General features: G+C 43.8%; 1 protein-coding gene across 2 annotated transcripts in view; it reads left to right on the plus strand.

The window, feature by feature from the left end:
- The window catches only part of ADAMTSL1 (ADAMTS like 1), a 268,453-nt gene that overhangs the window by 195,563 nt on the left and 48,678 nt on the right, over positions 1 to 24,212 (plus strand). For both annotated transcript variants that reach the window (XM_073345470.1, XM_073345471.1), the window contains exons 20-21: positions 7,724 to 7,851; positions 12,539 to 12,667. In XM_073345470.1, coding sequence (XP_073201571.1) covers positions 7,724 to 7,851; positions 12,539 to 12,667 — 257 coding nt within the window. The remainder of the gene's footprint in view (positions 1 to 7,723; positions 7,852 to 12,538; positions 12,668 to 24,212) is intronic.

Raw genomic sequence — 24,212 nt, forward strand, 5'->3', positions numbered from 1 at the left:
GTGGTCTTCCATGTTAATTTATTAATGGCTGAAATGCTGCCATGTCTGCTGAGTCCAGCCTTTATCCTTGATTGCTCCAGTGAGCTTCGTAGCACATATTTCTCTGATACATTCTGCATATACAGAACATACACAATTGCTGTTTCCGCTGCTTTGTGGCAGAATGGTAGCCACAGATTGGGTTGAGCTGCATTTCTAGCCATCATTAGCCCCTATAGAATTGATGTGGGAAGAATCATTTATTTTTCAGGGTGTTTTCACTAGACAGGAGTTCAAATGAAGGGGCAGGTAAAGGAAATTGGGTTTGAAAAAGCCACATTTTTTGTTTAACCCTTAAACATTGGAAATGTTGCTAAAAGAATTTTGCTGAATGAAAATGTCATAATGCATTGTGTGAAGAATGCTGCATCCTATCTTTGTTATTTGCTAAATGGAAAGAAAGTTGCACACTCCTATAAACCTTTAGACTGACCCCTCAAGTACCCATTTGCAACACATTTTTGGGAGCACTATGAAAGACTAGTACATACTAACCATTATTTACAAACACACAGCCACTTTATATTCTAGTTATGTACTTAGCTATATGTTGGTAACATGCTGTTATCCTATGTATACTCAGGATTTTATGGTTTACGCCAAGTAGCATACAAGAAGTGATGGTGTGCCTGGAGGCAGCTACATTAGCTGATGTAGTACAAGCCAGCTGTCCAAGAATATGCTGCCAGTTCCCTCTGCATAAGTTATAGGAGTGAGGTTAAACATCTAAGTCTGGTCACCAGGGTCAGCCTGGGAAATGAGAAGAAACTCAGGAGTGTAGTCTCAAGGCTAACATTAATTTCAAGCACTGTTGCTGTGGAACATCTAGTAAATTCTTGATTTATCAGAGGTGCAGTTTGTCCCTGGTTTAGATATACAGTTAGTTTGCTTGCTCCTTTCTCACTTTCATGGTTGAATCGCTTCCAGACTCAATGGTTTCTATAATTTATTGGCACTTGCAGTGTCATTGCCCTTTCAACTGTGCTTTTTCTGATTCTTTTTCTTTTCTCTTTCTGGCAGATAGAGTGCTAAGTTTGACAAAAAATGAGAACTATTTTTTTGGTTCTGAGAACAAGAATGTATCTCTTGTGGAAACCACATGCAGTCTTAATCAAGACTTGGGTCTACAGTATACATTTGGTTGGACGTAGTCCTGTGAAAATATCTTTTTGGCCCCCAAAAAGTTGCACGCACAGATTTCCATTGCTGGTGGTTACATCCTGTTGGAAATCTGCCATCAAGTGATTTCTTCTGTTTGAAACTACTGTGATTTTTGTGGCATGCTTTAAAGAGAATATAGGTTACATAAAGTCCACCTGTGGTTTATGCTGAATATTAGACTCATGAGAAAATTATATATTTATCCCACACCATATAAGAAACCATAATTTAGCAACAGATGGTTTACTGTTTTGTTGGTAAAGAACAAATAGCCTTTGATTTCTAAAATTTAATTTAAATAATATATATTTACTATATTTAGGGTTGCCAACTTTCCAATTTCTCAAAACTGGACACTACAAAACAAAGCCCCCCCCGTCCAAAGGCTGAACTCACCATAAAGAGAAGAGGGAGGTTGAAGGGGACTGCGTCTCTCCTTCTCCGTCCAGCAGTGGCTCTGAGGCAAAGAGTTTGCAGGGACTGATGGGAGCAGGAAATTGGGGCGCGGGAGCTTCCTGCAACTGAGAGAGGTTCCCAGAGATGGGCCTGATCTGGCGCCGGGAGCAGCCCTTGCAGGGGAAGATGAAGTGTCCCTCCTCAGCCTGGCCAGGACTAGCAGCCTCCAGTTCTGCCCCTCCCTGGCTCTGGGCCCAGCACTCTTGGGTTAAAGGGGCCATGGGCTGGTTTGACAACGAAACTGTGGCAACCAGACTTTTGGTATCCAGTCAATACTTCTGACCGGAGACTGTATAGGTCCTCTGAAAACCAGACTTTCCAGTCAAAAACTGGACACCTAGCAATAGTCTATATTATGCTTTTCAATTTTTTTCCGTTCTACTTGGCTGAAATAGCATCAAATGATATGCTATCATTTTGGATGGATTGGCAACAGACTGCTTACTACACATGCTGAAACATATTATCAGAACTGCTCTTAGGGGCATGCAGTTATTTGGTGGCCCATGGTACCATTTGGCAGCTCTACTTCAGACAGCCAGGCAGGCCGTGCTCATTTTGTCATCCTGCCATCCCCCCTTGCATGTTCCCTCCAGATTGGGTGGGAGAAGTACTAAATGCCAGTGCCCTGATTTTCCGGTGTGCTGAGGACCAATAACTCTGAAGTTAGTGGTAACTGAGCGACCACAGCACATTTGAAAATCAGGCCACAGATGAGTTGCGAGGTGCCTCAAAGCAGCATTCCTTTCTTGGCTAAATAGCCACTTGCTAGCTGTCAATCACCTGTGTAAATGGGAGCAAAAGTGGTGTTTTCCACTAGGTCTGACAAGGCAGCCTGCATGTAGCCAGTAGGTCTGCAGTCTGTCCTCTTCATGCTTGGCTGACCACACAAGGGAGAGGAGATAATTTGCCAACCCACCTCCCAAGACGAAAAGGAAGGAGAAAAAGAATGTGGATACCACTTCCTGCATCAGCTCTTGACCGTGGTGGCCAAGCCATCTGTTGATGTCTGATTTGGGTTGTCTGTGTATTTAGGTTGTATGCTCCTGTGTCAGGGACTGAGTCTCGTGAATAGTGGTAATAGTTTTCAGACTGGTTTCAGAGTAACAGCCGTGTTAGTCTGTATTCGCAAAAAGAAAAGGAGGACTTGTGGCACCTTAGAGACTAACCAATTTATTTGAGCATAAGCTTTCGTGAGCTACAGCTCACTTCATCGGATGCATACTGTGGAAAATACAGAAGATGTTTTTATACACACAAACCATGAAAAAATGGGTGTTTATCACTACAAAAGGTTTTCTCTCCCCCCACCCTACTCTCCTGCTGGTAATAGCTTATGGAGAGTAGGGTGGGGGGAGAGAAAACCTTTTGTAGTGATAAACACCCATTTTTTCATGGTTTGTGTGTATAAAAACATCTGTATTTTCCACAGTATGCATCCGATGAAGTGAGCTGTAGCTCACGAAAGCTTATGCTCAAATAAATTGGTTAGTCTCTAAGGTGCCACAAGTACTCCTTTTCAGTTTTCAGACTGTATGATATGGGCTCAATTTGAACCAATGACCTTCCAATGGAAGACTTTATAGCCCATTACCAAGCCCCACAAGCCACCTAGTCAACCCAAAAACATCCATGATTACTGATATATAGTTCTACTTCTCTCGGTATACTGGACAGGCCAAAAAAAAAAATAAGAGCAGTGATTTTTTGTATTTGCTCATGCAAACTAAACATACATCATAAAAAGTTTCAGTGGACAAATATGTTTGATGGCACTTGCAGGAATTCTGACCCTTGACTTTACATTGTCACTTTTTACACTATAGTTTTAAAAGAAGTGTTATCCAGGGTGACACCATCATGTGTTCTGTCTAGCTTCATCCACTATTCAGAGCCAACTCAGTTTCAGAGGAGGAAAGTGCAAATTCCAGCCCCTGGGCCTTCTATAAATGATGGAAAGTAAATATAGGCAAAGAAGGTAGTCAGATTAGCTACTTGAGAAATCAAGTCTGAGGAATACCGATCTTTGTAAGAGGTTATGAATTGCTCAATTGCTCCAGCTTCAATAACTTTATAAAAAGTGTCTTGTGTTCCAAATATTCTCTAATTTCCAGTGGTAAGAACCCTTTGAATATGGGAACCTGAGAATGAGGAGTTTCTGTATTAAGCATTTGTTAGATGCCATCCGAACTACAGAATTAGTCAGTATGGCTCAAAATATATTTTCTTGGAGACGATGCAGTGTAGGGCAACCAAGATCAGACAGATTAAAATGTGAAGGGAGCTGGGGTATTTTTATAGGGGGAAAAAACAGGTTTTTGAGATGACCTAGGATTGTTACATCTGGTAGGTATTTTTTTACAACAGATAAGACACTCAAAACCTAACAATAAAAACAGGAGACTAGGAGTAAATAGGAATCTCAGGGCAGAATGGTTTCATGCAAAGGATAATAATGTGGAAGAAGTTTCGAAGAAAAGCAATTGAAGTAAAAAGTGTTAATGAATTTAAGAGAAACTTAGATTTATTTCTAGATAAGGAGGGGATTGAGAGACATGGTGAAAAAACCAGAAGCTCAAACGAAACTGATTTATTTTTTTAAAGGCAAGTGTGTTGAACTCAGTTGGCCTTTTCCTGTTCCTAAAAGGACTTAAACTGGATCATCAGCTACATTGATGTCAATGGAGCCAAATTACAACAGCTGAGGATCTAGCCCCTTATGTTTTTGTCTTCACCCCAAAACAGATTGGAAACACCCAGAGTTAATCAACTGTTGTACCAGCACTATAGTAGCATTAGAACCAGAACCAGCTAAATTAAAGAAATGTATTCCTACCCTGATGGTGATGTGGACTTTTTAGAAAAGATTCCTGTCTGTTTAAAAAAAAAAGTGTGTGTGTTACTTTAACCCTAGGGATCAATCAGTCTGTCAGTTTATATAAAGCCCTGAGTCTATATTTGTGGGGTGAGTGGGTGCGTAACACACACATTTTTAGCTCAGGAAGGCTCATCAAGAGTCAGCTGAAATGCTTGAACCAGTTAAATCAGCCACAGTTAAATATGATGGACTGAGACTGAAAGATACAAGGATACCTGTTGTGCATCAACATCAAGTGTTTTTCATTTTGACATCAACACAATGCTTTGCACTAACGTGTTTGCTTTGCTGTTGTCTGGATTCTTTGATATATCCCCGAAAGCAAGGTGAAGCCATTTCCTTGTTGTTATTTGGAAGGATGCTACTGGGAAAAAATTGCCAAGTCTTGTGGGTTTAAAATCATTTTTATGTGCTGATTGAACCAATAGACCTCTAACTACCAAATTTTTGCATGCACAGCTGTTTGCATATGCAAAAATTGCTGGCCTGATCTCACAGGCTCACTGAAAATTTGCCCCTTAAATTCAAAGGTTTTTAAGAGATAAAACAATCCTTAAGTCTGGAGGAGAGGCTTCTATCAACTATTGTTTTCTTTTGCTACACAAGCATGTCAGCAATTTAAATATTAATAACATTTTGGCTTGTAAATGACTCTGCATTTCACTAAGCACTTGCAAGACATGGTTGGCACAAGCTGAATCTTTATTATTGTGATTATTATTTTAAAAATGGGTTTTAAAGGAAATCAGACTCCTCTCTGATCCTAATAGAATTCAATGGGTGGCCTGAATCTGGTTTGTTTTAGAGAACTACCACCCATGGTGTTGAGCACGATCAAATATCCCTAGCCTTGTGGTCCATGAGACAGCAGTTTTCATTCAAGAAAAAAAACCTCATCAGCTCAGGGTTAGTGGATCAGACTTCGATTGCATGACTTGGATGGGCTTTTTCCTTCCATCTCTCTTCCCTCTCCCACTCCCACCCTTGTCTGTATTAATCACCATCCTGGCTAAGGGTTTTATGCAGAACAGCTGCTGAAAGTATAAAGCAAATTTGTCATTAGGTTTTGTCATTAGTTAAATCTACGAATGAATGGAAGTAGGTTCTATATTCCTACCTTAACAGGAAATACATAGTGCTGCAGTTGAGGACATTTGATATACGTGTTAGTTGGATTCTCAGGGCTACATTTTGATCTCACTTACACAGCAAAAATCAGGAGTCAGTGGAGTTACACTGATGTAAAACTAGTTTGAGAGGGTGTAGAATCAAGCCTCCGTGCTCTCAGCTCATACAAAGTTCCACAGTGTAGGTCAGGGTGACCTGGAGTCTGTTCCCACCTCTGCCACTGCCTTGCTGTGTGGCCTTGGTCAACTCACTTCACCACTCTGTGCCCAGTGTTGTCAACTCTCACAATTTAATCACAGGTCTCTCAATGTTCAGTGTTTTCCTTAAACCCCCAATGTTGAGGTCCCTTTGATTATGAGGGAATCTGTTTTCTTTTCTTGTTTTCTTTTTTTCTAAAGCAGGTTATTATTATTATTTCAGAGAAAAGCTTGACAATGTGACTTCAAAAGGCTCCAGAAAGAGACAGAAAATAAAGAGAACCCCAAATAAAGAGAACCCCAAATAAAGGTTTTATTATTTTTAAAACCTCCTGATTTGCAAGCTAAACTTATGAGTTAGGCCCTCCAGAATCGTGGCTTTTGAAGACGTGGCATTGGCAATAGTGATGCTTCCATTTCCACTTCCACCCTCTGTTTGTCTTGTCTCTTTAGAATGTAAGCATTCTGAGACAGGGACTGTCTCTGGCTATGATTTTGTACAGTGTCTAGCACAGTAGGGTTTCAGTTTCACTTGAGGTATCCAGATAGCACCAAAAAACAAACAATAACTAATTACAGAGATTTGTTCCATTTTGAAAGATACTACCCATTTGAGAGAGAGTCCCTAAACTTAAAATGGGGAATATTGCTGGAATCTGGAATCTCTCTAAAAACTAAATTAGTGTTTTAAAGTGCAATTACTGTAGCAGTTTAGCAGTGCCTCAAGCCTCTCAGTTGTCCCCAATTTATATCATTTTTGTGAGATAGTTTGTAAGAAGCAAAATTTGATGTTACAATTTGACCAAATAAAAATATGTACCACCTTATTGTGCAGTGTTGTTAAAAGGTGGGTAAATCATTTGTAGAAAATCTGGCAATTATTTGAAAATGTGACCTGTAACGAAAGACTGGAAAATAGAAAAGGTTTAGAAAGCCTTTGTGGTTATTACCAGTATATGCCATAGACTGGAGTCCTGCTCTTTGTGTGAATTGATTTACTTAAGTAACAGTAGCGTTGAAGATTTCCAGTGCAAGAGACTTTAAACAAATTGTATCTTACAATCCAGTTGTGAAGGTACCTTTTTCTTTAAAATCAATTGAATCATTCTTAATGTTTGAGTTATTTATAGTGTAGGGCCTGATCCTGATCCCTCTTAAATCAGTGGAGCAGAATCAGACCCATCATTTTTTGCTGATTGGTCTTCAGGATTCACCAGAGTCATTGTCCAATACAGACAAATTAAAGACAGCTTTCATACAGTCCAAAAAGTTCAGCTAGCTGTTCTTACATGCTACACCTGCCCCACACTCCAAGGCATGTCGAGCTAATCTAGCGAGCTAGGTCCTGTTTAGCTAAGGTACTTACCTGGCCTCCAGTACCACAGTATCTGAGCATCAAACAATTTATTGTATTATTTATTTATTTATCCTCACTATGCCCCAGGATGTAAGGCAGTGCTATTATCCCCTTTGTATAGATGGGTAACTGAAGCACAGAAAAGCTAAGTGACTTACCCAAGATCACACAGGAAGTCTGTGACAGAGTGGAGACCCCACTTTTCCAAGTGCTAGACTAGTGCGCAGCCTTTGGACCATTCTGCCTCTTCCATCAGCAACCTGGTGCAGCAGTGTTGAGAATGAAATTAACTTGCATGTAATCACAATCACCACATAAGATGTTTAACCCCTGATTTTCATAACTTTATTTCTTTATTTAAACAACATCTGCAGGCCCAACATGTGCAAAACTATGTAATTTACTTGTCATTCTGTGTCTCTTTAAATATAACTCTTTAATCCTTGCTAAAGAGTTTGCACACAGACTTGCTGAGACCTTTGCTTCTGTATTTCTCTGTTGCTCCAGGATACTCCTTCAGCCAGATGACTCTTTGCAGATTTTAGCGCCAGTGGAAGCTGATGTGGGTTTCTACACCTGCAATGCAACTAATGCTTTGGGATCTGACTCTGTCTCCATTGCGGTCACTTTAGCAGGTAACGGAAAAGTTAGATCAATTATACAGAACTCTTTCTGCTACCGGTATGTTATCAAGTACAGATGGGTACGCGCATTCAGTTATTATGTAACTAAAACACAAATCGCAAAATCCTAAAAACAATAACAACTCTCCAAAGCTCACCAAAATTATCCCCAAACTCTCCCTCAATGCCCACCAATTTATCCCTCCCTGCCAGAAAAACCCTGGAAAGACAAATAGCATTTGCAGCGTGGTCTGAAGATGAGCAGGTTCCAGCTGTAGCAAACTGAGACTGGAAATGCATTCCACAGTTCCACAATTTCCCACACCCAGAGCACCCTGCCACTAGCCCCTCTTCCCAATGTGCATAATTAAACTTGGGGGTGGCAGCCTGAGCACCTTGGACAATCTCAACTGCCCTGGGAATACCAGAGGAGCCAGGCAGTTTCTGTGGTGCCCCAAAACATTTCCTCCTCCCAAATCTTGTGTGACTAAAAACATGGGATCTCTTAAGCCGAATGTCAAAATGGACAACATAAATTATTCCCTCTCGTGTCTGTATGGAAATAACATCAATCCACTTTGTTCCACTGGAAATTGCTCTTTTAGCTAGGTGCCCCAGTGAATGAGTTAGATTTGAGGGAAGATATGTGTTGAGGCCGGACAGATAATATCCAGAATTTTGAACAGCCGCAGGCCATGTCCCAAGGTCAAGCTTCAAATTATGCAGAGAGCTTTCATTTATAAAATATTTGCATTTTCAATGACTATTTCAAATCATCAGTGGTTTTCTCACCACCCTTGCACAGAATGCATCCTATGGGGCTCTAGTTACTGTTAGTGCCATCCTGTAGTCGCTGCGCACTCTAGTCCCAATCCAGCTAAGCACATAAACCGTGACTTTAAACCTGGGAATGGTCTTGTTGAAATCAAGGGGAACGTTCAAGTAGATAAAATTAAGCAAGTGCTTCACTGGGTTGGGATCAGAGCACTCAGCACTTTTCAGAATCAAGCTGTATGTCCTTTCTAACCTGTTCTCACCAAATCATGACTGACATTCTTCCACCCACTGGGAAATAAAGATTCGTAAAGGATTAACTTTCTGCTTCATGTGTATCCAGTAATGGTTCAGTTCCACACCAGACTAAATATTCTTTGTTCATTTAGGCGTCAATGCTAATAAAAACCTCCCTGGGAAAAACAAGAGAATTGTAAGATTGTACTTGTCTTCATCTTTTTGGAAACACATCTGCAGAGGGTTCCAGCAGGTTCAGAGCCACAGCGGGGGAGGAGGAGAAGACCAAAGCAGCGAGAGGGTGAATGGGGAATGGATGCAAAGGATGGGGAGAAGGAAGGAGAGGCAGTCAAAGCTCAGGGGTTGTAGCAAGACAAAGAGGTCAAGAGGAAGTGGAATGTGTTTGTCAAGGGGAGAGAGAGGGGTCGAAGAAAACATATTAGTAAAACTACCAATAAGTAGTTTGAAATTCCATATCTGACAGTATAGCTCACTCATGTTTCACTGCTGCAGGTCCCCAGTATGTGTCTATGTAAATAATAATCATCAGTGGTGGGTGTGCTGAATAGAGAGGCAGAGGTGTATTATTGGACTTGTGAGTGAGTGTTTCAACCCAGAACACAGGCTGACCCTAGACCAAGGGAGCACTAGGCGAGACATGGTCTGGGCTGAAAGCAGCTCTTTCATTTAATAAGATTGGTTGGAAAGACACCTCACCTACCCCATGGAGTAGAAGCAGCTGGTGCCCTTGCGGGGGAAAGGGAAGAGCTAAATCAGACCTAAAATAATATTTTAATTAAAAATTTAAAGTTTGCAAAAACAAAGGGCCTGATTTTACTCTCACCTGGAGTACTCCGGTGAATTCAATGGAGTGATGTCACAGTAAAACTGGTGCAAGGCCCTAAATTTTGTATTGATACTATATTATAAAATATTAGACAAAGTTCATACATAGTGTAGTTCTGGAGTTACATCAGAGATGAATTTAACATGCAGTTTTAAAATGGCATCTTTAGGGAGTGGCATAGTGGTAAAGAGGCTTTGCAGTCCTTATAGTCCTGATGGATGAATTCCTTGTGGGATAGTTCTGTATATGTGAATTTGGAAGCCTCGATGGTCAAATCAGTTTTCATCCCAGGCAATTTATGGAAACAAATGGTTCTCAAGCTATAGAAGCGTCCACACAGACTCAGACGTGCACGTGGGATTTTACAGACCCAGCAGCCCTTTTGAGGTAATGAATTATCCAAAACTTGGATCGACTTTGAGGTGAATTGTCAACTGCAGACTTCCTGGGCATGATCTTGGTGGCCCCGAGCTCCTCCTGTAAGGTGCTGTGCATCTTCATCTTCCGCCAGCACCTTGCAAGATGATCCCCAGTTGTATGGATGAGATAATGGGTAATTTTTGAAACAACGCAACAAAACTTTTTGGCACAAAAGAGGTATTTTCCCAAATGCATTGAAGGCCAGAGAGCTTCTTCAGAGGAACTGGGAAATGTGGGGAAAGCTTATCTCATTAAAAATGAAGGACTTGGTCTCTCTGATGAATTTCGCATATGCAGAGAGACAGAGAAAATGTGCTTCCATTTTTGGAGTGGTTTGCTATTTTTTATTGGTTGAACAGTTGACAGATTTTTAATCTAATGAAGAGATCATGAAACCCCCGCTGGGAAAATAAAAGCTGAGTTGCTATTTGAGGTCTCTTTCCTTCTTTTATGATTTAGTAGTTGCATTAAAACATCAGAACTTTGTGAGCATTTCATCAGTGAAGCAAAACATTTGTTGCTGGATATTCCATTCACATGATAGACACGGTAGGTTGATGGATAGATGGATTGATACACTAGCAACTCTATATCAAAAATGCTTTTAACAGTCCTGGAAATACTCTAAATCCACATGGCAGTTTATGGATTTTAATTAGGGGCAATTGAAACAGTTTGAGCAAAATCATCCATCCAACCAAAACAAACTGAACGTTTTTTTTCCCCCTCTTTCTTACCTCCACTCAGGCTTTTTAGGCCAGTTTCCTCCTGTGCTGCAATTGCAGATTTACAGCCAGATTAAGTCATAAATAATATAGGCACTAGCCTAGGGCCCTGGCCCCTGAAGTTGCATGATGGTGTCACAATCTAAGCTTTCATTTAAAAAAAAATATTTCTAACCCTTATGATGGTGAAGATGAGTTGGAAAATGAAGTCAGATGTAACTGAGGCAATGTCGTCTGCCTGAGCCTGCAGACATCCTAAAATAATAGCTCTGACAGGTTTGAAGTTTATATTTTAATGGGTGGTTAACTTTGAACCCCACAGCTGGGTCCCTTACTACCGTCACCCAAGAAGGATGGATTTTGCTGTTACCATCCTGTCATGGATCTACAGAAGTTTCAACAGGGACCACACAGACACCCCCTTCCCTCATCTGTTTGGTTGTGGGAGTTCTCCCTCCACTAAGATGGACCCAGGCCTCCTGAAAACAGAGAGAAGAGGCCCAACCTGTGTAACATGTAGCAGTAGTGGGCCCCCATCAGACGGCCATTTTATGGGTGGCCACTGCAATTCCCAAGAGGAGTGGGCCAAAATACAGGGCCAGGGCTCCATTGCTGTGCATCTAGAGCCCCAGATTGCCTAAACCTAGCACTGACCCATACACCACACCAACCCCAAGTCCCATTTAATGCAGATACACAGGCTGCTGCTTCCCTGCACTCGTGGCACTGTGATACAACTCTCACGCCGCTACTCTCAAACACACCTATGGCCCAATGCACACATCAATACACACACTTCCCCTGCTGCCCGCCCCCTGCCCCCTCCCCACGGTCATGCTGTTGTACCAACCCTCACACCATCACACACACCACACTCACCTCCACCGCCGGCCATGCCACTCTTACAGTCACGCTGCTAGCTGCCATTGCACCTTAGTCCCCCCGAGGCGCAGCTTTCTAAGTGCTGAGCTTGCTGCGTAGGCTGCCCTTCTCTCTCTTCTGCCAGCTGCCCTCTGTTAGCATTTAGGATGCCACCGTGCCATACATTAAGAGAATGTCCCAGAGCAACATGATGCACAACCCCATAGTTAAACAGAATGGCAGCAGTCAAGGGCTAGAATTCTTGGCTGTCAGTTTTTGGCACATATACCTTGCTCCCATCCAGAATTGATGTTGTCTCGCTTCTGTTATTATTAATTATTTTGTGCACCTAAAACGGAGTTTATGGAAAACATGACTGATGATAAAGAAATGGATCACATGTTGTTCTAAGCCTCCTGCACTGCTAAAGAGCCCGTATCCATCCTTTGGGGGCTTTGTCCTATGTTTGGTCCTTGGCACATGGTACTGTCTGCCTTGCAAGATCAGGTGAACAGCTTGCTGCTGCTTCGGTTGTATTGCTGTTTATTAGTTCAGCTGGTTCTCAGATGTGCTGGCATGACTTTAATGCTATTCATTCACTGCTTTAAGTGATTTTTTTCAAAGCAACGTCAACTATGAAATTGAGCAACTCTTCAATAATATAGTAAAGCCAAGAGCAGGTGGCCTGCATTACTCATACTCCAGCATCACACACTGGCAGTTAGCTGTCCCACATCAGCCATTTGTATTTCTATATCGAGCATATTGTTCACAGTCTTCCCTTTGTGACTACCATGTATTTTGCTTTGTGAACTAAGGTGTCTCTTATGTACAGGAAAACCACTGATCAAAGCATCAAGAGCTACGCTGATCAACACAGAGTCCTCCGCTGTCACAGTTGACATTGGAAGCACAGTGAAAACAATCCCAGGTGCAAATGTTACCATTAGCTGCCAAGTTGCAGGTGAGAGACGGCTCGGTCCTTATAGCTAGCAGGTATCAAGTTTGGGTTTAGCTATAGATTTCCTCTGAAGTTTCTTGGCATGTCAGTGTCTGTGCAGAGGTGCCATTGTTTCAGATTTTTGGGTCTCAAGCAACATTTTTCTTTGCTTTCATACCATGGGAGCATTGGAGTTGTCATCCCATGCCAGATCAGTGGCCCATATACCCTGGTATTCTGTCTCCAGTAGAGGTCAATAACAACTATTTCAGATGAAAGTATAAAATCCCCGTAATGGAGAATTGGTGGGCATCCTGGAACTATTCAATATTTTCATTAATGACTTGGATAATGGAGTGGAGAGTATGCTTATAAAATTTGCAGGTGACACCATGCTGGGAAGGATTGCTAGCACTTTGGAGGATATTATTAGAATTCAGAGTGATCTTAACAAATCACAGAACTGGTCTGAAATCAACAAGATTAAATTTAATAAAGAAAAGTTCAAATTATTACACTTGGGAAGGAAAAATCAAATGCACAACTACAAAATGGGATTAACTGGTTAGGCAATAGTACTGCTGAAAAGGATCTGGGGTTGTGGAGGATCACAAATTAATGTAGTTGTGAAAAAGGATAATATCATTTTTGGGTGTATTAACAGGAGTGTCATATGTAAGACACGGAAGATAGTTGTCTTGCTATTCTTGGAAGTGGTAAGACTTCAGACTGGAGTACTGTGTCCAGTTCTGGGTAGCACACTTTAAGAAAGATGTGGACAAATTGGAGACAGTCCAGGGGAGATCAACAAAAATGATGAAAGGCTTATAAAACCTGTCCAATGAGGAAAAGTTGAAAAAACTGGGTATATTTAGTCTTGAGAAAAGAAGACTGGGGGTGGTGGAGGACCTGATAACAGTTCTTCAAATATTTTAAGGATTGTTATAAAGAGGATGGAGATCAATTGTTCTCCACATCCACTGAAGATAGGAGAAGTAGCAACAGGCTTAATCTGCAGCAAGGGAGTTTTAGGTAAGATATTAGGAAAAAACTTTCTAGCTATAAGGATAGTTGAGCACTGGAATAGGCTTCCAAGGGAGATGGTGGAATCTCCATCGCTGGAGGTTTTTAAGAACATTTTAGATGAGCGCCTGACAGGGATGGTCTAGATTTTCTTGGCCCTGCCTCAGCACAGGAGGCTGGACCAGATGTTCTCCTGAGATCCTTCCCAGCCCTGCATTTCTGTGATTCTATGCCTATTTGGGAATTTTACTCCTAACCTCAGACAGGTAGTGGCTGACTTCTATCATGAAGCATGAGAGCTGATATGCCTTACACATTTTTTATTCTACCTTGTGTAGAAGTGACCTCTTTTTTTTTTTCATTTACGTATACAAATGCATGCGTTCCCTGTTGAATTGGTCATTGATTTGAATTATACACTACAGTTATTCTTGTATATAGAAAAATACCTGTCCAGAGTAGCAAAGTATGCAAATGGGCACATCAAATTATGTTTCATAAGGCATGTTGAGTGCTGTCTCTACTTCATAACAGATGGGAATAGTACAACAGGTATTCAATAAATTGGGGAGAGAGAGGACAGTGAAAGGCCCCATTTCTTACAGAGACAGAGAAAACAGGATGATTATGGAGCGTGTAGTTGAAGGAATAAGTGAAAGAAAAGCAGCCAGTAAGACATTAGAATCATTTTTAAAGAGGGGACTTTACAATATCAGACACAATGGACCAGATTCTTTGGACCCACTGAGCTGCTCAAAACTACTCTAAATTATGCTGGCAAGGTAGGTGAGGTAATATCTTTTATTGAATCAACTTTTGTTGGTGAGAGAGACAAGCTTTTGAGATACAAAGAGCCATTCCTCAGGTCTGGGAAAGGTATTCAGAGGGTATGTCTATCCTGCAATTAGACACCTGTGGCTGGCCTGTGCCAGCTGACCTGGGTTTGCGGGGCTCAGGCTAAGGGGCTGTTTAATTGTGGCATAGACATTTGGGCTCAAGCTGTAGCCCAAGTGCTGGAACCCTGGGCATCACATGGAGCTAGAGCCCAGGCTTCAGTCCGAGCCCGAACATCTACACCGCAATTAAATAGCCCCTTAGCCCGAGCCCCGCGAACCCGCGTCAACTGGCACAGGCCAGCCGCAGGTGTCTAATTGCAGTATAGACATACCCTCTGAATACCTTTCCCAGAGTGTCACAGTTAAATACGGAACAGATCGTTCAGCATAAGTAGTTAGCACCTATTATAAGGGACCATTCAAGGTGAAAGTGACCTATTAACACCCTTGTAGTCATAAGACAAAATGGGGGTTTAGTGGGTTAGCTTGTTGTGATAAGCCATAAATCCAGTATCTTTATTAAGACCATGATTTTTGTGTCTAGCAAAGTTATGAATTTAAGCTCCTGGGCTCATCTTTGTAAATGTGTTGTGCAGGTTTCCTTTGAGGATGAGGACTGATAGATCAGATATAGAGTGATCACTGAATTATGCTGACAGTAACAGCCCCCTCTGACATCCAGGGTGCTTTGGCCATACCCCCTCCAGTCCGCAATATGCTCCCTACACCCGGGAGATCAGAAGTGTGTGGTGCAGAGGTGGTATAACCATGCTGGGACTTCTTTGTATAAGGGATACCTGGAAAAGTATTCACAGTGCAGAGCAGCTGGAATGGGGGTGGAGGATCTGCTCTACTAATACAAACTCCAGTTTTCTGACCTACACCAAAGTTGGTAGGAAATGTTTATGTTGTGGCCATGGAAGAAAAGTACCAAGTTTGATTGTTTCCTTCCTTTTTGACTAAATTGGAGCAGGAGGAGGAGGGAAATCCTGCCTTTTGACAGGAGATTTGTTTCAACCTTAACTATGGAGAAACAGCATGTCTCTCCACAATATAGTCTGTGTGAACTTTCCTTCTTCCACCCCACCTTCCAGTCCCCTCCCCCAAAATTCCTGACTGTAACGAGTGCATGACACATCTTTGCACTGAGTTGTCATCTCTTTAAATTAATAAGGTACATGTGGTACTGGTCAGCGGGGATAAAGACAGTCCAAATGGCATGTGGAGTACAACACTCAGATGGGATCCCAGATAATTTAATTACTGTCTCTGGGATTAACAAAAGAAAATTACACTATTACTCTTCCTGGCAGCTCAAGGAGGATTAAACTCAGTAATTCTGCAGCATTCTCATGCCAAAGTCCCTTGCAATCAGACTGATTCCCAGTGCCTTCTAAGGAAGGGAAGAAGGAAGGTTCTGTTAACTTTCCCAAAGCACCTTCATGGCTACCAGCATTGATGGAATATAAAGGAGAGCAAATTAAATATGGACATATAGCTTTCCCTTTTTTGGATGCTGGGCTTTTTGCAGCAGCACCTGGGAAATGCCCTTGATTCAGATGGTGAATACTGTTAAGGAACCGTGGCTAAATTCACCCTGAGTTAACACTGGATTCCACCAGCATAAACCAAATCTCCCCTGGTGGAGATGCTGCCAGGGAGGAGGATGTGGCAGCGCGAAGTTGCCACAGTATCTTTTACTTCCAAGGACACATTTCCTGTTTGATCAGCGTGGAGAGCTTTCCTGCACAGCTGATCATGGAGACTCAAGGCCACAAACACGCTCCAGCATGGAGTACACGGGAGATGATTGATCTTATTGCTGTGTGGGGAGAAGAGTCTGTGCAGGCAGAGCTCTGATCCAGCAGAAGATATGCTGACATCTATGCCAAAAACATGCGGGGCATGGGGGAGGAGGGCTACACCAGGGACACGCAGCAGTGCCGCGTGAAAATAAAGGAGCTTCGGCAAGTGTACCAGAAGACAAGGAAGGTGAACAGTCGTTCTGGTTCTGCCCCACAGACGTGCCACTTTGATGAGGAGCTGCATGCGATTCTCGTCGGCGACCTCACCACTACCCCAAAACACTCTGTGGATACCTCCCAGGAACTCCGGGCGACCTCGAGCAACAACAAGGAGGAGGAGGAGAATGTGAGACAGGCAAGCGGAGGATCCATTGTCCCCAACAGCCAAAAACTATTTTTAACCCTGGAGCCTATCCCTTCACAGAACCAGTTGACGGCAAAGTGTACAGCTGAGCATGGCCCAGGCTTATTGTGCTATGGTGTCTGCACGGGTAACCCAGACTTATGAAAATAGGTGCGAAAGAGGCTTGGTTTGTTTGCCATTGATTTCAGGGAGGGAGGGAGGTAAGTGCATCATGGGAGGCTAATGCCATGTTCCCATAACCACCCATGCAAATGTTTTGGTCCCATAAGGCATTGCAAGCCCAGGCCAAAATTCTACTCGGCTACATGCACTGTGGGATAGCTACCCATAGTGCAGTGCTCCGTGCATCAATGCAAGCCCTCCTAGAGAGGATGCACTCCACCAACACAATGAGCACAGTGGGAACACACAAGAGCGACTTGCTTAAATCGGGGTCTCAATGTCAACTTACATAAAATCAACTTAACTTTGTAGTGTAGACATGGCCATAGAAACAAAATGATTTCTGTCTGCTGCCTTGTCTATTGTGGGAAAAGGCACCATCTTAGAAAACTTGTCAGCAAACTATCATGACATGAAATACAATTTTGCCTTTAGTGTGGACAAGGATTATGTTATCTGATTGTGGTTTAACACAACTGCCCTTGTCCACTCTAAGGAGAAAATCACGTGTGACATGTTGGTTAGTAAATGTATTGTAACCCAATGAATTTTCCCAGTGTAGACAAACCTGATGGCAGAATGTAATATCACAGTTCCCCAGGTGTCATGAGCAGCTCTTCAGAACATCTTGTTCAACGTGCTAGAGGCAAAGGAATGGTTGGAAAGTGCTACTAAATTCATATAGAGTACTTGATCCTACAGCCTGTTATAGACACTGAGGGAAAGGAAGCAGAATATTGGAGGTAAGAGGAGAGAATTAGAGGTCAAAGTGATATTTTCAGAGCCAATGTCAGGAAACTCTATCGGCAGAAACTTTCCAGAGTTTGTAAAACCGTATTTCTTTTCTCTATGAATCTCAAGGGTGCACCACAGCCAGTAGCACAACAATTGGAGAATTGCTCCAAAAAGCAGCCGTGGAGCCATTTTCTCCTTTGAACTGAAAGCCCAGCGCACCTCATCCTTAGAAGCTTTGTGCAGATGGCACTGTTCTGAATTGTCCGTGATGGAGGGCTTTAACGGACTGCAACTTGCAGCTCTGGCTCATGAAGAGAAATGCTTTTAACAAAAGTCTGCAGGGCAGCAGAATGAACACACACAGAAAAGAAATATTAGCTGCAAGGCTTAATTATGACATTTGCTGTAGCTGCTGCAGCCAGGAGACAGGAATAGGGTCTGGTTGCTGACAGGTGCTGATAAGCGTGGTTTCTTCGAGAATAAGAGATAATGAAAAGGACCATTACTAGAGCCTGGGGAACTGTTTTTATATAGCTCTTTAATTTCTTTTAGGAGGCATAAATGCTGACAAATTCTGTGGTCTGAAATGAATTATAGATATTTTTAAAAGTAGTTAAAAATTATAGTAGTTTTTAAAAGAGGCTAACTTCCTGCTTGATATACCTTGACTGAGTTACACCAAGGATGAATGTGGCCCAAGGCATGTGCAGCTGTGGGACCCAGTTCTGCTCTCATTTCTCCAGGATGCTGCTGTGGGTTGGCCCCACTGGGACTATACATCATACTGGAAAAACATATTTTAACTAATGGGACTTTGCACCTAGTCTAGAGAGGCCAAGGTGTGTTTGAAGACTTGGTAAGTGATTGTGACCAATCCCAGGATCCCTCTGGTACTGAGCCTAAGAGCTTATCTATACTTGGAGTGCTACCTTACAACAGGAGAACTCATCAGTGTTGGTAATCTATCTCCCTGACAGCTAGGTTGACAAAGAATTCTTCTTCGAATAGTGTCCCTATGGGTGTTCCACTGTAGGTGTATGTGCATCCCTGCGCTTCTGATCGGAGATCGTTGGTAGCAGTGTCCATTTGGCCCACACATGATCTCTCCCCTCCTCATGCTCTGCCTCGAGGCTAATTAGCACTGCACAGGCGAACCACCCTTAGTTCCTTCTCAACCGCCGCTGGCTAGACATAGAGCAATTAGCAGTCCACTCACAGATACCTACCTTCTTTAGGAATTCGTTCCTAGCTTGTTTTAGTATTTTTCTTCTTAATTTCAGGGGGCTTGCTTTAGTTTTTTCTCTGAAACTAAAGCTGCTCCTCGTGGAGGGAGCTCTTCAGCCTGCAACTGTCCCATGCCCAGAGACTCCCAGGCAACATGAGGCTTCTCCGCAGCCTTCTACTTCCAAGACCAGTGAAACAGATACTGCTCGTATGCCTAAAGACCCTGTGGGCACAGGCACCAAAGCAGCAGTACCACAGGTCAGGGCCTGAAGTTGAAGCCATACCACTTTCGGGCAGATGGCATTGGTATGGACATTCTCAGTACCGACAACTGCGAGACAACTGGACTGCTTCATGCGAACAAGATTGCCGGCTCCCTCAGTTCTGCCGACTCAATACCAGCAACCACTGATGGTGCCAACTACTGCAGCAATTTAGTTTCTCTAAGGACCTCACGTTGTCTGAGGTACTAGTGTCTCCTCTAATTGGTACCTGGTTCCCGGTACCGTGCGCATCTTGAGCCCAGGAATCACCACGAGCACCAAGTCTTGCACCTCCACTCTCCATATCAGCTTCATTGTTTTCCAGTGGAGAGTCGGATAGTGACCAGGAGACGGTCCACTCCCACCACTCCCATCATGCTTCTGCCCACTATCGACCTAGGCCTGTCCACTCATAGCCTGAGTATGGACAACCCTTGTAGTATGACCAAGCATGGGCTCAACCACCCATGCCTTTTCCACTGCCCCAGTAGCCCTATTGGGATCTGTGGGTAGCCTATAGTCATCATGCTTCTCTGGCATCTAGCATGACTGACCGAAAGACTGTGAGCAATTCCCACTCAGCCACCATCTCTAGAGCCTCAGAACCTCCTCAGGAGATCTTGGAGGAGCAGGAGGTCAGACTAGAGGAGGAGATTACACCACTTACTAACATCTCTTCCTCCTCTCCAGATGAGCCACCGTCTATGGCAGATGATTTTAAATTCTTACAAGATCTGACTAAGAAAGTGGCAGATACCTTACAAATATCTCTCAAGGAGGTAAAAAACACTCACCATAAGCTTCTGGATATTCCACATACATCATTCTCCTCCAGGATAGCTCTCCCCATCAATGAGGCGCTTTTGGATCCAGCTAAATTTATATGGTAAATGCTAGCAGCGGCCACACTGACATGCAAACAGGCTGATTAAACAATATTATGTACCTCCCAGGGATACAGAATTTCTTTTTTCCCCACACTCCACCTAATTCCATCATGGTAGATGCAGTGAACTTCCATGTCTGGCAACATCATTCCAAGTCAACCCTTTAGGATAGGGATTGGGAGCACCTTGACTTATTTGGATGAAAGGTCTACTCTTCTGCTACTCTGAAATTTAGAATTGCAAATTACTAGGCCTTAACAACAAAGTTTGACTACATATGAACTATACCAAATGTGACAAAGCTCTGTCCTTGCCTCCGTGGGTCCCACATTTCCTGGTGGATTTCACTAGCCTCAGAGGCTCACTGTGACCCTCCACATAACCCTTCTTTCTCTAGAGACAAGGGTCACAGTCTACTGAGCCATTTTCCTCATAAGCCAGCAAGGGAGGTGAGGAGAAGTTATCCTTCCTTGCACAGTCTCTGTTGTCTCCCAGTCTCAGTGATTAATCAGGGGGCAAAGGGGAGGGAGCCCGGGCCCACCCTCTACTCCGGGCTGCAGCCCAGGGACCCTAATAGTATCAGCTATGGTAGCTGACCTTTTAGAAACATGACATGTACAATTCCCTGGGCTACTTCCCCCACAGCAGCCCTCACTTCCTCAAGCTCCACTTCACCCTTACCTCAGGGCCTCCTTCCTTGTGCCTGATATGGTGTGTACTACTCAGCCTCTCCAACAGCACAACTTCCTCCCACAGCTCCTGACACGCACCCCCACCTGACTAACTGGGAGGCTTTTAACTAGTTTCAGCCAGCCCCTGATTGGCTTCAGGTGTCCCAATCAACCTAGCATTCTCCCTGCCTTCTGGAAAGTTCTTAATTGGCCCCAGGTGTCTTAATTGACCTGGAGCAGCTTCCATTTCACTTAACCTGGTACCAGGGATTTGTTTAGCCTGGAGCTAATATATCTATCTCCCACTACTTTTCTATAGCCATCAGGCCTTGCCCCGTCACACAAATTAAACACCCTTATTGACTGTCTCCCAGGATCACAATGGGAACAATTTTGAGCATACCTCAACAGCCTCACAACTCAGGACAGATGGTTGCCCATGGAAGTGATTCTCCACAGCAATCTCCTCGAACTCAGGGCAGTCAGGAACACTTCAGCTCACTTTCTCCCACTGATCAGAGGTACACACACACACACAGGTCATGACAGACAACATCACATAAATCGTCTGGGAGATGCCAGATCATCCTCCATCTGCACAGAAGCACTAAAGCTCTGGAACTGGTGCATTTGCCATAATGTTCTAATATCAGCAGCCTACCTGCCAGGAGTGCAGAATACAATAGCAGAGAGTCTCAGTCGCAAGTTCTCACACAACTACAAGTGGGAGCTGAACCCAGCTTATTCTGTCAGTAGGAGACACCAACAATAAATTTGTTTATTACTTACCTGAACAGGAAATTCCCACACTACTGCTCCAGGGCCGGGCTTAGACAGCACTCAGTGGGGGATGCTCTCCTTCTTTTCATGGGACAAGGGCCTTCTTTACACCTTTCCCCTGCCCCCTCTGTGGTTGCAGGTCCTGTTGAAAATAAAAAGAGAAAAAGCAAATGTTATACTGATTGCTCCCACCTGGCTGAGACAGACATGGTACAGCTGGCGACGTGTTCACATGTCCACTGATCTCTCTTCAACCCACGCCTTACCTCCTCTCACAGAACGAAGGACACACTCTCCATCCCAAGCTGCAGATACTCTAGCTTAAGGCTATGGCTCCTTCATGGTTCCAACACATAGAGAGTTCCTGCTCCAAGGAGGTACGGGAAGTGTTACTACTACACAATAGGAAATCAGCTACCTGTCGTAATTACCTACAAAAGTGGACCAGGTTTCAGGTTTGATGCAACTCCAGGCAAATTATGCCAACATCTGCTACTCTCCCCGTGGTGTTAGATTACATACTGGCTCTCAAGAAGTCAGGCCTATCCCTCCATTCGCTCAATGTACACCTGGTGGTCACAGCGGCTTTCCATCAACAAGTAGAGGGATACTCAGTTTTCTCATACCCAACCAGAAAGAGATTCCTCAAGGACATAACGAACCAGTTACCCCAACCCAGATGCCCCACTCCAGCATGAGACCTGAATCTAGTTTTAAAGAGCCTGACTAGACAATCCTTCGAACCTATGGCCACTTGTTCGCTTACACACCTATCAATGAAGACAGCATTTCTCGTGGCCATCACCTTAGTGAGGAGAATAGAGGAAATAGCAGCCCTTATGGCGCACCCCCTTTACAGTATTCTTTCACAACAAGGTTACTCTGAGGCCACACCCAAACTTTATTCCCAAGGTGTCCTCATCTTTTCACATGAACCAACTGATTCACCTCCCAACCTTTTGTCCCAAGCCTCCCCGTGATTACAGAGGCCATGCTGCACATGCTAGACTTAAGGAGAGCCCTGGCCTTCTACCTGGACAGGATGAAGACTTCTGGCAAATCTCCTAAGCTCTTCCTTTCCATTGTGGAAAGATCTAAAGCAGGGGTGGGCAAACTTTTTGGCCTGAGGGCCACACCGGGATTCCAAAACTGTATGGAGGGCCAGGTAGGGAAGGCTGTGCCTCCCCAAACAGCCCGGCTCCCACCCCTTATCCACCCCCTCCTCAGAACTCCTGACCCATCCAACCCTCCCTGCTCCTTGTCCCCTGACCGGCCCCTCCTGGGACCCCCCGCCCCTAAGCACACCCCAGGACCCCACCTCCTATCCAACCACCCCTACCCCTATCCACACCCCTGCCCCCTGACAGTCCCCCCGGGACTCCCACGCCTGTCCAACCCCGCCCCCGTTCCACCTCCCCTGACCACCCCCACCCAGACCACTGGCGGCCCAGCAAGCTGAAGCTGTGGGGGAGGGGCCGGGGGATAGCCTCCCCGGCCAAGAGCTCAAGGGTCAGGCAGGACGGATGTGGCCCACGGGCCATAGTTTGCCCACCTCTGGTCTAAAGGCACAGCATTATTGGCCCAGAAGCTCTCAAAGTGGGTCTCGAACTGTATTAAGCTCTGCCAGCATGTGCACAATATAGTACCTCCATTGGAATTTGCACACACCCCACAAGGTCAGTTTCCTCCTCTGTCGCCTTCCTCAAGAATGTCCCTGTCAGGGTTCCCTCCCCACTCTGAACTCTGGGGTGCAGATTTGGGGACCCACATGAAAGACCCCCTAAGCTTATTTCTACCATCTTAGCTTAAAAACTTCCTCAAGGCAAAAATTCTTTGTTGTCCTTGGATGGTATTGCTGCCACCACCAAGTGAGTTAGACAAAGATTCAGGAAAAGAACAACTTGGAGTTCCTGTTTCCCCAAAATATCCCCCCAGGCCCCTTCACCCCTTTTCCTGGGGAGGCTTGAGAATAATATACCAACCAAATAGGTAAACCAGGTGAGCACAGACCAGACCCTTGGGTTTTTAGGACACTAAAAACCAATCAGGTTATTAAAAGCAGAACTTTATTATAAAAAAAAAAAGTAAAAGAAGTACCTCTGTAAAATCGGGATGGAAGGTTATTTTACAGGGTAATAAGATTTAAAACACAGAGAATTCCCCTCTAGGTAAAACCTTAAGGTTACAAAAAAACAGGAATAAACCTCCCTCTTAGCATAAGGAAAATTCACAAGCTAAAACAAAAGATAATCTAACCCATTTCCTTGCTTTACTTACAATTTTTGTAATCTTAGATGCTTATTTCAGGTAGGGTTTTAGGAGAGGTTTTTTCCCTGCCTGGTCCCTCTCTGTTTCCCAAGAGAGCACAAACAAAACCTCTCCCCACAGATTTGAAAGGATCTTCTTCCCTTATTGGTCCTTTTGGACAGGTGCAAACCAGGTTATTTGAGCTTCTTAACCCCTTACAGGTAAAGGAGGGATTTTATGCTACCCTTAGCTGTATGTTTATGACAGTCCCTCTCTCGGAAATCTGCAGAGTAGCCACCTGGGCATCTGTACATACCTTCACGGAACGCTATACGATTCCTGGAGACTCTGCTTCCAATGATAGCTTTGGCTCTACCGTATTATCATCTATAACAGACTGGACTCCAAAGCCCCCTCCCATTAGGGATACTGCTCGGGAGTCATTTACAGTGGAGAACCTGTAGGGACACTACTCGAAGAAGAGGAAGTTACTCACCTTGTGCAGTAATGATGGTTCTTCAAGATGTGTGTCCGCTGGGTGCTCCACAACCCACCCTCCTCCCCTCTACTTC

The sequence above is a fragment of the Lepidochelys kempii genome, chromosome 5 (genome assembly GCF_965140265.1).
Source record: "Lepidochelys kempii isolate rLepKem1 chromosome 5, rLepKem1.hap2, whole genome shotgun sequence".
In the NCBI taxonomy this organism is placed as follows: Eukaryota; Metazoa; Chordata; order Testudines; family Cheloniidae; genus Lepidochelys; species Lepidochelys kempii.